The 15,567-nt window shown below is 40.4% G+C and overlaps 1 protein-coding gene and 1 non-coding gene across 8 annotated transcripts in view; both read left to right on the plus strand.

Annotated features, from left to right (window-relative positions):
* Positions 1-15,567, plus strand: part of Lar (tyrosine-protein phosphatase Lar) — a 152,663-nt gene that overhangs the window by 100,551 nt on the left and 36,545 nt on the right. For all 7 annotated transcript variants that reach the window (XM_070209009.1, XM_015172573.3, XM_032437775.2 and 4 more), the window contains one exon: positions 11,794-11,973. In XM_070209009.1, coding sequence (XP_070065110.1) covers positions 11,794-11,973 — 180 coding nt within the window. The remainder of the gene's footprint in view (positions 1-11,793; positions 11,974-15,567) is intronic.
* Positions 9,269-9,434, plus strand: LOC6628329 (U1 spliceosomal RNA). Its single transcript, XR_049063.2, has one exon. It is a non-coding gene; the product is annotated as a U1 spliceosomal RNA (small nuclear RNA).

Here is a 15,567-nt window from a genome sequence, read left to right on the forward strand (position 1 = left end):
CAGCGATATAATTTTTGTATTTTTGTATTTTTTTTTTTTTTTTTGCTGCTATGTACGCAGCACGTGGCTTATAGCATAATTTTACCCAAAACGCACATTTCAGTTTTGGGCCCAGCGCCAGGAAAGATACTCGTAAAAACGTGCTGCATGTAAATAGTCAAAAAAAAGTGGAATAAGCGGGCAGCTGGATGGCTGCCAGTGTAAGGTGTAGAGTAGGGTGGACAGGCGCATAAAATCCTACGATTTATGTCCGAAGTACCTAAATAACAATGGACAGCGGTTCGGTGGTCAGTTTTGCACTTAGCGATGGGGCTGATAGGGCTATGAGATGAGCAGAAATTAACGCAAACTATTAAACAATAAGCCAACGGAAGCAAATACGTTTTATTGTATAAGAGTGTAGTACTGTTTAGTTATATTAATTCTTATTGCATTTATAGGAATAGGCCCTAGCTTGTATTGCTTTTGGCTAAGTCAATATTACGCCTATACTCTAATCCGGTATTTGAATCCCCATCGTTGCTTCCCAGTTACCTTAATGAGCAGGTCATCCACCACATAATACATCAAATTAAAGCTATGTTCTAGTTATTATAAAGGGGATTTTTCTTACCTGAAGTCTTTTGTATATAAAACAGTTCGATTGAGGCACATATATTCACCACAATAATAATTGTATCAGTTCCTTAATAGCAATTTTAGTGCTTCCATCATTTATTTATATTCTTTTTGTTAGTCATTAAATTTTCGTTAATAATTTTAGCACTTTAGTCATTAAGAATACACTGACAGATACACGGTTCTACGCAAACTGATAGCATTTCAGGCAAATTGACAGTCTTTATTTATGTAGAATTAAACAACTAGTTGACGCTCGCCTGCTTGACTCAATATTGATCTTGACAGAAACAAGTTGACAGGTTCACTTAAGAGTTGCACTCACAGCAAATACCTTCACATTTCCAATTTAACATTTCTTATCACAAAAAACGAGATCTCAGCGTGACAAGTAAAGACAGCCCTTTCTTGATATAATTGATTTAACAGCAAAGAACACAAGTGGACAAATTCAGTCGTACAAACAAGTTAAGAGGCTCAGTTATGACCAAATTTTATCATATGCAACTTTGCTCACACAGACATAATATTTTTTTACCAAATTAGCTGACATTTAAAAAATATACAAACAAGTTGGCAGCTCTACCTGAGTCGAACAAGCTAGTAAGTTAACAAGCCTGGTAAAGGGTTGTTCTTACTGTAATCAAATTGGCAACTATGCTTAAGAGTTATTAATACAGAACACAAGTTGGCACTTCCACTCAGCACAAGTTGTCAAAAACACTTTAAGGATACCTTAAAATATTAAACTAGCTGGCAGCCTGCACTTAAAAGTTACTTATTCAACGAAGCCAAGTTGGCAGCTCGTCAGCCACATTAGTGTAATTAAGTAATCAGCATTTGGTTACGAATCTTTAGCCCCTTTGAGATAACTCGTGAAGTCCCTTGTATGATGAACTAAACTAGCAATGCTTGCTTTTTGTAAATGTATATTCAAAATGTGATGTTTTTATCGATTCCATCGAGTGTTGTTATTTAAATATGCAGATGCTAGCAGTTACCACGCACTCTCTCTCAGCAGCTGCTTATTCCCAAAACACACACACACACACACATGAACACACTCGAGCCATGGCATTATTTATATTTTCATTTTCAAGCACCTGCAGCTATGTAAGACACATGCTTAAAACATTTTATTGCCAGACATATTTATATACTAGATTTATCTAATTGTTTATTAATATCTTGACTTGCGGCTAACAGCAACAAAAACAGGCAGCGCTTACATACATATTTCCTGTGCGAGTCAGTCAATATTTCTATCTATCTGTCTATCTATATACAGATACATATATAAATTAAGTTCGCCCATTTAAGGGGCGTGTTCATACATTTCGCATTGATTGTTTTCAATATCGTACAACAAATGTGCCTGTCAAAAATTAATCACTTGCACTTAGTAGTAAACACACTAACACACACACACACACACACACATAGACGATGCCTGTTACACGCATTTATAATTGAATTTGGCTTTTGTAGTTGTTGTCGTTGTTGTTGTTGTTGTTGCTGCTGCTGTTGTCGTTGTTGTCGTTGTTGTTGCTGTTGTTTTGACGCTGTCTGTCCAAGTTGGCAGCTCGGCAATCGATGGGCGGGCGATGCGCGCTGTGCCATGCCTGGCAGTTGGCAACTGGCAGCACGCAATTTATTTTCATTTCTCTAATAGACTTATTTAGACACACACCCACACGCACACAGACTAGCTCACACACACATAAACACACGCACCTATACAACGCTGACTGCCAATACGCCTGTGTTTCGTGATAAATTATTTGTAATTTATTAATTTATTTATTAATTTCACCGTCTGTTTTGTTTTGCCTGTCTGCATCACTGCTTTACTCTGTATATTTGTGTGTACGTCTGTGTTCGAGTGTGTTCGTTTGCTGTATGCTCTTATTAGGGCATATTTGAGCTCGGTTAACAATATTGCACGGCAAGCAGCTTATTTTGAAGCCCAATAACTACTTAAAGTACTTGTTAGCTCATTTCGGAAATTACATATAATTGACTTTACAGCAATATTCCATTATTTGAGCTTTAATGTTATATTTAAAACATTATTTTGGAGAATTGAAAGAACCGATTTAAATTTACTAACTAAAGAGTTCTTTTTATTCATAAATTAATTCAACATCAATAAATAAATATATTAAATAACTAAATGGATTCAAATATATATATATATATATGGTTTATTTTTTATGCACGCTTTGGTGGAAGTCATTCGGGCAAAACAAAGATTCGTGTTTGATTTCTAGACCAGAGTAGAGACGTATATCTTTACGCAATCTGGAAAATAAGTCCAATTCCTTGGTATATAAAGTTTTTTTCGATGCTTTTCCTTTTCCATTTGGCTTTAACTTTTTGCCTTATTTTGGTAGCTCATTAATAAGGTCAGTAACAAGGCGAAGGTGTTTATGCCTCACACTGTCTTAACTTGTTTTCCTTATGATTTTTTTTTTTATTTTTATTGCATGCTAGCCGGCGTTTAATGGCCCCCTCGCATGCGAGTTGCTAGTTGTCAGGCTTGTGTTGACAATATAAATGGATTTCCAATGATTTATTGTTGCATTAGAACGCATTAGGCGACGAATGGCAACAGCAAGCAGCAGCCAGTTGACAGTGGACAGTGGACACTGGCCAGTGGACATTGGATAGTGGACTGGGTATTGGGAGAGTCTGACTTACCCAGGAAGATACTCATTCTAGCCCCGCATCCCGCCCAGACATTTGTTTCAGTGTGCAGTCAGTGGAAATGCATAAAAATGAATCATAAGTTTAAAAATTTATAAAATGCGCCAGGGCATAACTGCCAGACAAGGAACTAGTGCCCAGAATGGGGCATGAAGTAGGCGTGGCAATACGCCATTTGCAACAGTTCTTGCAACATTTTACTGCCCAGACAGACGAGGCAGCATTATCAAATGTCTACGACAAGGAAAAAAAAATTAAATTAAATTGTAGTGAGTAGTCAGGACGGAGGGCAGGAAGGCAGAAAGCCTTGGCGAGTGGGGTTATTTCTCCGAGTCGAAAAGAAGCAGCAAAAATAGTAATAGAAGATGAAAGATGCTGCATTGCTATATGTTAAAATCGTCTTCGACAGGCACATGGGCTGCCTGGACAGCGAAATTGAAACTCCGGCATCTAAGACGATGCCCATCTTCCAGGCTGCCGCTCGAACAACCTTCGTAATGCAAACTTAATAAGATGTACGCCACCCTCCCACCCAGCCTCCATTCCCCTCTTTTCCCCCCACCGCTCGCCGTCCTCCGCCCGCGCTGTGCATGTCGTCTGTCAGTGGATACACATGCAACTATCACGACTGCACTGTCAGTTAGACAAACAGAGCAGTAGAAGAAGAAGAAGTAGCTATTGCCATACCACATCCACTTTCGTCAGTTTTGCCATCAGTTTATCTGTCGCCGTGCCAGAGAAAGACAGACAGATCGACAGACAGGCAGGGAGAGTGAAAGAGATGGAGACAGAGCGCGAGACAGACGAGATAGTGAGCGGACAGCCCGAAGAGTCAGCGAATTTGTTGCCCCTGCCAAGTTGTTGCCATATAACTGTAATCAGTAAACATTTTATGGTCGCAACTGTACTGCATTTTGTATTAGACATCATGATGTGACTGGATAGATACTGGCTCACATGTAGCTCAAACAATGCCAACGTGCTTTCTGACAAATATTGCCCGGAGCATGGCAACCTTCTTCTCAAGCAGACAGTTTCAGTCAGATTCCTAAACTCTATTGATCAGAGCAAACAAACTGTTCTTGATACCTCTAGAGTAGCGAAAAATAGTTAGATACAATAAGATTGAATATACTTTAAGAAACAAATCGTCTTTATTTAAATGGTTTCCTTTAAGTAGACTAAATTCGAATTGCGGATTCGGATTGACCTTTGGTAAATTGACACATTTTTTAATAAATATCCACCCGTTTAATAGACTTGGCTTAGACAGGTTAGGGTTCAACCTTAAAAAAAGTGAAAAAAAAAAATAAATTAATAATATTTGTATTCTATATGTTCCCAGTAACTAACTAAAATAGTAATACAGTTGGGGTTCTCGTTTTAGTTCGGCTGTGTTTTGGAAAAGGTTCAGTATAAGTTTCTAAAAAATCAAAAACTCAAGTGCAGCTTCCAGCCGGAGCTGGCAACATATTTACTGTCATAACTGTCATAATATCATTAAAGTAAATATGCAAGCCATTGTCCCCTAATGCTGTATTCAATAACAACTTATTGCGTGGCTTTGTTCTGCTGCTATGGCGCACATGAAACTCAACTTCAGTTCATGATGCCACTTATGCTTACATTGTGCTTCTCTATGCATCTATTGTCAGCCGGTCCATCATTCTACAGTTATTCACAATCAATTTGGTCACAGACGTATACATACGTAACTATTAACTGCTATCATTACAGACTACTTGGACAGTCCTTGAGCTCCACTGACAGGACTCTTCTCTGCGTTTCAATTGTTTGCTGCAAGCGAAGTCTGCCTAAGTGCGATATACGATATACCATGACAGAGCTGAGCAGCTGAGGAGCACAGCGACAGCAATTAGGCAAACGTTGGCCCTTCATTAGGCTGATCAATGGGCTGCTTGATGTCACTTCTGGGCAGGAAAAGGGTTTGGGGTGAAGAGGGGATGAAGGGATGAGGAGTTGCCACATGTGGCACATCCTTTTCTGCCAAGAGGAAGTGTTGACTGGCCACAAATTTGCCGGCGTCTTGCGGATGCAACTTTGTTATATCTTCATGCTTCGCTCTCTGTCCCCCTCTCTCTGCATCTTGCTTGATTTTGTTCTCTTTTTTGTGCCTGCCGCCGGCACTTGCGGCTTTATTGTTGGCATTGTCTAACATCTTCAGCAAGTTGCCTTTTTTTTCTGGCTGCTGCCACTAAAAAAAACGGTTATTTACTCTGCTTGTAGTTGCCGCAGGCGTCGCTGCCTTGTCGCATACTTTTCACTCTATCCAGCCAACACGTTCCTGCTGCCCGCTCACAGCCATCCCTGTGTCTGTGTGTGCCTACTTAACACAATAAACACTCAATTTTGAAGCATGTTTTGTTTGGGATTTGTCACAGATACTTCGTGTTGCTTGAATGGTGAATAGGAGAGGAGAGGAGGCAACTGGGTGCTGGTTTGAAACTTTGCTAAGCAGCCCGCAACTGTTTGTTTGCTCGGGAGCAGATCAAGTTGAGGCCTATAAATACATTTTAACATGGCGACAATTGTTGACTGGTTGCTGCTGCTTTGATTTGTTTTCAATTGTTGGCAGCAAAAGTTTTCTGAATAATACCAAAAACTTGACACCAAGTTCACAAGTGAATGAAATTCTTGCGGAAATTTAAGATGTTTCCACTATACGGCAGCAGCAGCTTAAAATTGTAGCTAATATAGGAGGAACATCTATTTATTCATGCTAGCATTTACTGAGGATCTTTTGTTGCCGTTCTTATATATCAACAAGAGCCTTGAATCCATTAAAAGTCTATGACAAGAGACATTAACACTCCCTCAGTTTATATTGCAGACACCTAGCAAACTTTTTTCCTTTCCCCATTTCTTGTTCTTCACATTTCTATTAACAAGTCCCACTTAAGTTTCTCTATAAATTACAATCCATACTTTTGCCGTCTCAGCTGTTTTAATAATTTAACAATAACAGCAACTGGATGCAAATGCCTCAACAGCCAGCTAATGCTAATGCGCTCAGATGCTGACTAGTGGAAAAATGGCATTTTTGAGCAACTTACGAGCCGCAGCAGCAAGTGGCGTCGACCCTTGCTTGGCCCGGCCACAGGCTGATGGGCGCACAAGAAAAAAGGCGCCTCTTATCAATCTTAAAAATGCATGAATAATTAAAATATGCAAATTTACTTGCGGCCAGTTGCTGGCTGCCTTAAAGGCACAACTCCGAAGCCAAAGCCGGAGCCAGAGACCAAGACCAGGCCCAAAGTCGAAAGTCACAAAGTCCCTTTAAATAGAGTTCAGAGCAATTTTTGTTGTTGCTTTTGTTGTTGTTTTTACTCTTCTTCTTGTTGTTGTTAATGTCGTTGTTGCTGCCTTTCGCTTTCGGCGTCTGTAAAATGTTTGCTATGCCAACACGAAGGCAACTCGAACATGAAGAAATAGCTATACATATCCTTAATACCGAAGATTCTATGCCCTGGAACTAAACTATATTCAAATGATCTTATGTATATTTTATGTAGCAGCCAAATGATAAAGTTTTCTGAGTTTGAAATGTTTCACTATTAGTATATGGAAAACAAACATATTTTTATTTTTATTGAACATTCGCTTCCGAACGTATTATTTTAATAAACGTTTATTTTTCCGTAGTAAAACCAATATTCTATATTTAATATTTTTTTCATTTTGTAATTTGTATAGCCGAATTTATTTGTATTTGCACTTTTTCTATTTTATATCAATTGTCCCATAAAATGCTCTCAACATTTATCTCAAAAATAATCTTATTGCTAAAAAATCCATTTTATACAATTTTTAAATTTTCAAGGCAAGTTCTCAGATCGTAAAACAGTATGACAAAGTATTGAAACGGTGGCTTATTTGATATATTCCAATATATTAGAGTCTTTAAGCAATATTTTAATGCCTCCACTGGCAGGGTATTGAAAACAACTTACCCGCTGGCAAGCCTGGGCAAACAGCATATTTATCAGAGTAAGACTGAGAGAAAAAACGCGGCGTGAAAATGCGCCTTTGAAAGTGACTCAATAATGCAAACACCTGCCACCTGAGCGTATGCTTTGTATGGGTATCACAGTCGAGCACCTTGTATCTAGCCCCGATACCCGTGCCCCTTCTTGTTTCTTTGGCTTTTTGTTGTGCAGTGGAGGGGGGTCAGTGGCATCTAAAAGCAGACAACATGCAAATAAAGCGCTTTATGTGCCTTCGCTTTTGTGCCGTCTAATGATGTTTATCGCCGTCAAGACATTGCCAACACAGTCTATTGAGAGCTGTGCAAGTGTCTGTGTGTGTGTGTGTGTGTGTGGGTGTATGTATGTGGGTGTAGGAGTGTGTTTGATCCCAATAAAAATGAAATGAAAGCAAAGTGTGACCAGGTGCAGCACTCGACACAAGTCGAGAGTCGACACGACTCTGCCTTTATTAGCTAATTCATTAAAAAGCTGTCGCAACGGGATAGAATTGGCTGTGTCTGTACCTTTCTCTCTCTGTCTCTCTCTCTGTCGCTGTCTCTGTCTCTGTCTCTGTCTCCATCTGCTACTGGTATTGCTACTGCTGCTACTGCAAATACATTGTTCGCACATTTTCCAACACTTTTCGCAGCAGCAACCGCCAACTAGCAGCAGCTTAATTGAAATGCATGAAAAGCCACATGAATTTGGCAGTCAACGACAGCAGCAGCAGCCACTGGATGCTGCTCTATCTCTCTCTCTCTCTCTCGCTCGCTCGCTCTGACTCCGGCGCTATCTCTCTCTCTCGCTCTTGCTCTCTCTTTGACCGCTTGGCTTTATAATAAATGCACACGCACACCCAACACACACAGCACGCACTGGCGCGTTGCATTGGTCAGCAATGCGTTCGTTGCGCCCTTGCCTGCTCCTGTCTGCCCCGCCCCGCCCTGCCCCGCACACCCCCTCACTTCATTGACGCCTCTCGTAACGCTGTAAATGAAGTGTTCGCCAGTTGGCCAGGCTCTGAGTTTTCGCTGTCCTCTGCTTTTAGAATTTTTCATTGCATTTTCAAAATTGGCGACGCATAGGCAACAACAACAACAACAACAACAATGTGTCCATGGGGTGCACTAAAACATGAACAACAACAGCAACTACAACAACATCAAAATCAACAACTTTAGTCTTTAACTGAAATGTAGTTTAACCAGAGTGTGGTGTAGCCCTATCGATGGTGTCAATGCTGTGCTCCATGTGCCACCAGTTAGTTGGGTTTGGTGCCGCATTTGTGAGCCACTGCGTCGGCCACTGAAAAACTGCATATTTTTAGTCTAGAACAATGGCAAATATTTGTCCCAACATAATGCTCGAATAGTGCTCCAAAAGACACTAAAAAAAACGCTCTTTAAAGCGTTTTGCAAATATTGTATGGTAAAGGCATGACTGATAAAATTCACTTCATCGGGAAAATAAAAGTAAATGCGAATGTATTTAAATTTGTATAAAAATACGGGCTTCTACGTTTTATATTTGTAATTAAATTGTTACATATGTGTATTAATTTGATATTAGAAATGTTCAGTATTTCATTTAGCAATAGATATTATTGCTGGACGATTAATTTATTAATCTCAAGCATTTTTCAGTGGTTCACGATCATCCTTAATGAAAACGTCAGACTGAATCGTTTTTTTTTTACAAAAATGTAAAGAGTCAAAATCATATATTACCAGATTTCATTTAATTCAGAAGGAAGTGCCAATAAATTACCCTATTTACCTAATTCTCTTTCATAATTATATTCAACCTATGCTACCCAGATGTTGAACTGCCTTAAACAAATCCTGTGCAAAAAAGTATTGCCTGACGCTAGGTGCACGTTTATACAGCATTTTGCCTATGATTCCCAAGCGGTTCTAGCAGCTGCTGTATAGTAACCCAAGGGCTGAGCTGGTTTAAGCATACTTACCTGGCGTAGAGGTTAACCGTGATCACGAAGGCGGTTCCTCCGGAGTGAGGCTTGGCCATTGCACATTCGGTTGAGTTGACCTCTGCGATTATTCCTAATGTGAATAACTCGTGCGTGTAATTTTTGGTAGCCGGGAATGGCGTACGCGCCGTCCCGACATTTATTAATCAATTTTCAACTATTAAACTTTGACTTGGATGTTAAAGAAAGGTACATAAATTTTGGGCTTACGCTCGCACTTTTCCCCTGTTACAAAGAAATTGAGGGGAAAAGTGCAAATATAATCTCCTTATAATAGAACAAATGTATGGGTATTAAAAAAGAAACTGGTATATATATGGGGCCTTGCAATTCAACTAAAATGCTCTCTCGTCTCCTGCCGGGCAAAAGTAATCTGTTTTTTCTCTTCTGAAACTTGATGTTTACCCTCAGCTTTTGTACTTTGTATGTTTGCTTTTGCGTGCCTGTTGGTTTGTCTGTCTGTTTGTCACATTCTCTTTTATCCCACAACATAACCACACACTCTCGCACACACACGCTAAGCAAGCAGGAATACACTTTTGGTGCATTTGTTTAATAAAAAGTTTTATTTGTTAATTTTTGGCACAGTTTTCAGTTGGGTTTTTCGGCTTTGTTGTTATTGTTGCTTTTGTGTTTTTCGTTATGCATTTGTGAAGAAGCAACGCTGCAATAATAAATAAAACGCCCAAAAAGCCAAGGAAAAGTGGGCGTGGCAGGCGCAGAAAATGGCTGAAAATGCCAACAGACTAACGGATAAAAGAGGACAGAGCGTAGTACGGGGAAGGCTGAAGAGAGGCGGCAATGACGGCAACGTCAAATGTCAACATCAATGTTGTTTTTGTTGTTGTTGTTGTGGCTGCTGTTGCCATTGTTGCTCTGTTTCTTGTTTTTGCATTTATGCATATGTATATACACATATAGTATATATATACATATATGTGTGTGTATTATAATGCATACATATGCAGTCGCGTTTTTTGTCTCTGTTAAATTTTAATTTCACGCTGAAAAACACAAGCACAGGCACAACAACAACAAAAGTCCGTCTGTTAGTAAGAAAAGGGACAGGCGGGCGAGGGGAAGTAGCTGGGTTGATTCTGGGGGGAGGAAGGAGCAACTGCAGCTAACTCGTGTGCCGTTTATTGTAGATGTTGCCGCTGTTAAATGTTTTAGCGCAATGCACAAATGAAAATAATAACAAGTCGAATAAAAACAGCAGCAGAAAGCTAAGCTCAACGAATTATAGATATACCCTTACATCTTCCGAGTCCTTGGCAAAGCTGAATACAGAGGATCAAGGTTCACAAGCCGGAGTTCAGCGCTTCGTGGCTAAATATATTTAAAATTAATTAAATACTTTCCAAGCAACAAGAGAGTTAACGCTATATTTTATCGGTGTGATAAAAGTACAAGCTGCTTCGACAGTCTCTATAGTTCAGATATAAACGAGATTTACATTCAGCTAATTAATTGCAGAGAAACATTTGGCATATCTCTACGCTTAAAGATTTTGCTCAGTCTCTTTGTACAGTCGAAAAGGCTGAAATTAGTATTAATTTTGTCGAATTTGCATTCAACTGATCAATTCGAGATATTTATGTCATTTACATACCTTATTATATAGTTGGCATGCCCCTCAGCTAAGAGTTGCGCCCGAGGGGAAACGTGGGAGCGCCAACAGCATCCGGCAGATGTGCAATGCCAGCTGTCGGAGCTGGCTGTTAAAAGTGGAAACCGAACGGCTTCGGGTGGCTGGGCGGAATTCGTCGCCGTTGCCTGCTGGATTTAATTGGAAAATGTAAATGAGCTTTGTTCATTTGAAAGATGCAGTCGTGAACAGCAGCAGCAGCGGCAGCAGCCGCCACCACTTGGCTGCCAGTTGCGGATTTGCTTTAAACTGTCCCCCGCCCCTGGCTGCCAGACCCCGCTGCCACCGCAAAAACAATGCGAATGCGAATACGACTGAGACTGCGACTGCGAATGCGAATGCGAATGCCAAGCCCTTAAAGTGTGCCACAAAAGAAATTGTCACAAGCAAAAACGCTGACCCCCGCTACACACACACACACACGCACACGCACAATCACACTCACATATTCACGGGAGTTTGCTGCACGCCATTGTTTGACTTACAAAATGGCGTAGAAAGCGGCAACAAAGGCAACCGAGCAGCGAGGCGAGCTTTTTAAAAACAAAAAACGGCAACTTCCGCTTATAAAAGCTTCATGTAAAACAATACTTTACATGTGTGTGTGTGTGTGTGTGTGGATGGGTGTGTGTGTGTGCATGCGTGCATATTTGTGGCATATTGCTTTCGAATACTCCACCCGCAAGTTGCCTTTTGCTAACTCTTCTCATGCCACATACATATATTTTGTTATTGTTATTTTTCGCTATGCAACATAATTTTTAAAGCCGGTTCGTTGTTGTTTTCTTTTACGGTTTTTTTTTTAACTGTTTTGTTTTAATATATATCTTTTTTTTTTCCCGTTTCAGGCGATAAAACACCAGCGGGCTTTCCGGTTATAACACAGGGTCCGGGCACACGCGTCATCGAGGTGGGTCACACTGTCCAAATGCAGTGCAAAGCCATTGGCAATCCCACGCCCAGCATCTACTGGATCATAAACCAGACCAAGGTGGACATGAGCAATCCGCGATATGTCATTAACAATGGTAAGTCCAACAGTTTTATACTCAAATGATACATAGCAACGTAGATAAGGGAATACTAATAGAAAATGATATTAATATCTGCAATCTAATTTCTGCTTAAACGAAACACAAATTGACAAAGAGAAATAAACTGAGAGTCAATTATATTTCGCTCAGATTTGTTTTGCGAAAAATGGCATTGTTAAAGCAAAGACCTGACGGTTGCTAATGGGAATCCATAGATTAAATTAAATTTTCATCTTTGCTTTATCCCAACAATAAGTTTTTAAATGAAAATCTATTCGAGGTTCAATATTTCCATCTCAGCTTTTTCTCAGTAATTAGGTTTTTTTTAAGGGACAGCGTAAACGATTGATACTTATAAAGTAAATCATATAATATTAAAAATAGTTATTTGACCTGTTTGTGTTTAGGTGAGATTCGCTATAGAAGGAAATAGAAAAACAATAATATATTTAAAATTTATAAATACTTCTGAAGTTCGAATAGAGTTCAAAGCTTCTGTTCAAATATTTTCCGCTCTCACACCTTCAATACTACCGTCCCTTTTTATTTTTATTTATTTTTTTTTTTAACAAATATATTCATATTGGCCAATCTCTTTGATGTCTAGTTTGGAGCACATGTGCAGCTCGCCTGCTCCTAGGAAAGGGAACCCGTTGCCAGGGCTGCCGAGTTATTTCTCGACTGTGAAACGACTTCATTTATTAAAATTCAAGTCTCTGCCGCTGACTTTTTGGCATATTTTGTGTTTCTTCCCATCTTTCTCTCTCTCTCGGTCACTCGCTCGTTCTCTATCTCTGTCTTTTTTTAGTATTTTGCGCTTACGCTCATTTGAATTTCTTAGGAGTTTACTTATGCTTGGCCGCATTTTGTGTGACAAGTTTTTCGGCGCTTAGTTAACGTTTGACTTTTGCCAGCTGCTGCGTACCTGAGCCTGTCTCTACCTCCCCCCTCCCTTCTTCATAGCAAATGACAAAGTTTGTCCTTTAAGAATGTCGCTGCCTTTAGTGCTGGGCAGCTGCGGCCGTTTTATGAGCCCAGCTAGTTGAGATCTTAATAGCTAGGTAGAAACTTTACAAATGTCAACAGAATGTCGTCAGGTCCTTTAATCAGGCGCCGCTTCAGGTTTCAGGCTCCTGAGGTGGTCTGCAATTTTTCTAGCCAAGTATTTCTAATTACGAGGGCATATACTCGATAAGGCCGTTGTCGTTAGTGCCTGACATGGCACATCAAACGGCATTTAAATACTAACAAAGCCGTCAACAGCAGAGCGGACGGTCATTAGAAGCGCAAATATTGACATTAATATTGACATTAATATGCATTAAAAAGAGACTCCCCTTAAAATGACATCAATTGCCGCGTCGTCGCGTCGCCAAAGCCGACAGACGCAGCGACAGCCGTGATAACAATGATTATATTTGCTTTACGTCCAAACGAGTGGGCCCAAAGGGGAACCGGTCGGGGGAGCAGAAACATGGCTAACCCTCGCGTTTCAATTGCAAGTGCCATTGACAGGCGTCCAGCCGATCAAAGCCCAACTGGTGGCCACCCGGACATGACTGCCAGCTAAAGCGGCGCCCCGGCCGGAAGCCAGGTCCGGAAAGGTCCGGCCTTCGGCAGCCGCTTTAACAATTCAAAACGTGTTGGGCATATTAAAAATCGCAAGAGCTGCTGCCAAACCTGGCCACAATGCTAATGAAATGGAAGCTCGCCTAATGACAGCCCACTAAACAATTGACTCGTCGCTACACAAAAGGTTCGGCCAGCTGGGCTACGATTGAATACCCTGCACACCACTCGAATTGAACCCAATTAATTGGCAGGCAAACTAATTAGCTGAACAGGTGGTGAGTGCAGTTGATTGCATAATATTTATTGATCTGTGGAGGGTTTTCGTCGAACTCTGGCTACAGCGAAATTTTAAATGCTAGCGGAAAAGCATCTGCAGACTTCTTCTGCTGAGTTGCTTAAACGTAGCTCATTAGTTTCCTTTGAAGTTATATTTCCAAAATGTATTGGTATTTCCTTTAAAATTCAAAAGCAATAATCTGACATTTTGCAACTTACCCAGTTGTTTGGTTATTAAATAAAGAGAAAGATAGTTAGCAATACTTGGATGCTCCTACTTCCTTTCTTATTACTATATAAGTTGAAGTAAATTTTCTGCTGGTTTTTAAGTGTCTTCCTTTACTCGCAGCTTATCTAGTTTTTTCCTTCAATTATACATCCATGAAATAAATGCTCAGCTTTCTTTACTCTCAGCTAGTTTCTTTCATCAAATCGTTAATTCGTAAAACTTGAAGTAAGAGTTCAACTGATGTTAAAGTTTCTACCTTTAATCGCAGATTAACGATTCTTAAGAATATTCCACAAAAAAATCTCTTGCAGTTTTATGCTCTTACAACTGTTAGCTCGAATAATCTGAAAAGTCGTGACAACTCTTATGAGTTTAGATCACCTACACTCATGGCCTATTGCAATTACCCGCTAAGAACTAACCACTTTGTTTTAGTGGCCTTAGCGCATTACAAATTAAAAACTGTTGCAAAAATTTCCCCAAGGTAAAATCATTTTTTATGGTATAGTAAAGTATAGTATAGTATGTGCCCTGTTATTGCTGTCCTTGTTGTTGTTGTTGTTGTGGCGGTGTTCCTATTCGAGGTGAAACAAATTTTTCGTTTTTGTAATTTTTGTTTTCTGCTTTTCGGCTTCGGCTTCGGCTTCTTGTGGCAGGCGGCAGGTCGACTAATTTAGCGTAACACGAACAAAAGTGGCCGTGAACGTTGCGGGTTAAATTAGTTTTACGTGGTCCGCCCAATTTTGCCCAGAGACTTTTGTATGGGGCACTGTGCAAAAGAAGGCAGCTGAGCGAGTGGATGGGGTCAGAGCTGGCTAGAAGACAGGTTTTTGGCCATCTTTGGCACGTTAAACGAAACGTAAAAATATTTCCGCCAGCTAAATATCCTTTTGGGTGCCCAAAACGTCTCTAAGCGGAGCCTTCTGTTGCCATACATCCTCCTGACCCTCCACGACCAGCAACCACCTGCTTCTCTTTGGGTGTCGCTCGCCTTTGTCTTAAAGTACGTTTTAAATTTATGAAAATGAAATAAATTTACGCTTCAGGCGCGGACGGGTTCGGTTCGGTTCCGTTTAAGTCCTCCGGTTCTCTTTCGGTCTGTTCTGGGCTGCATAGCAATGAAGGGCCAGCGGGAATATAGTATATATATATATACAATGTAGGTATATATATTTTTGATAATAAGTTATGCAAGTCATGTGCCGTTTTATTCAATTAGCACTTTATGGTCCTTTATTTTGCAAACCACTTCGCCGCAATTCAGCCCCAACCCCAGGCTTCCACAAAAGGCAGCTTGAGGGCGCGTTGATTTTTCGGTTATACGGCCGCCGCCTGCTAATTAGGGCCCTCGGGAGGGGTACGTGAGTTATCAAAATGAAAAGTAACTCCCGCATAGTCACACTTACCATAGCTCACATTGCGCTCTCTGCTGCTACTTCGCAATCTCCCGCCCCCGACACCCCCATATCTCCCGGACTGTCTCTGCCTTTGTGCTTGCTTCATAATTAAAT

Source organism: Drosophila virilis, chromosome 4 (assembly GCF_030788295.1).
Source record: "Drosophila virilis strain 15010-1051.87 chromosome 4, Dvir_AGI_RSII-ME, whole genome shotgun sequence".
In the NCBI taxonomy this organism is placed as follows: Eukaryota; Metazoa; Arthropoda; class Insecta; order Diptera; family Drosophilidae; genus Drosophila; species Drosophila virilis.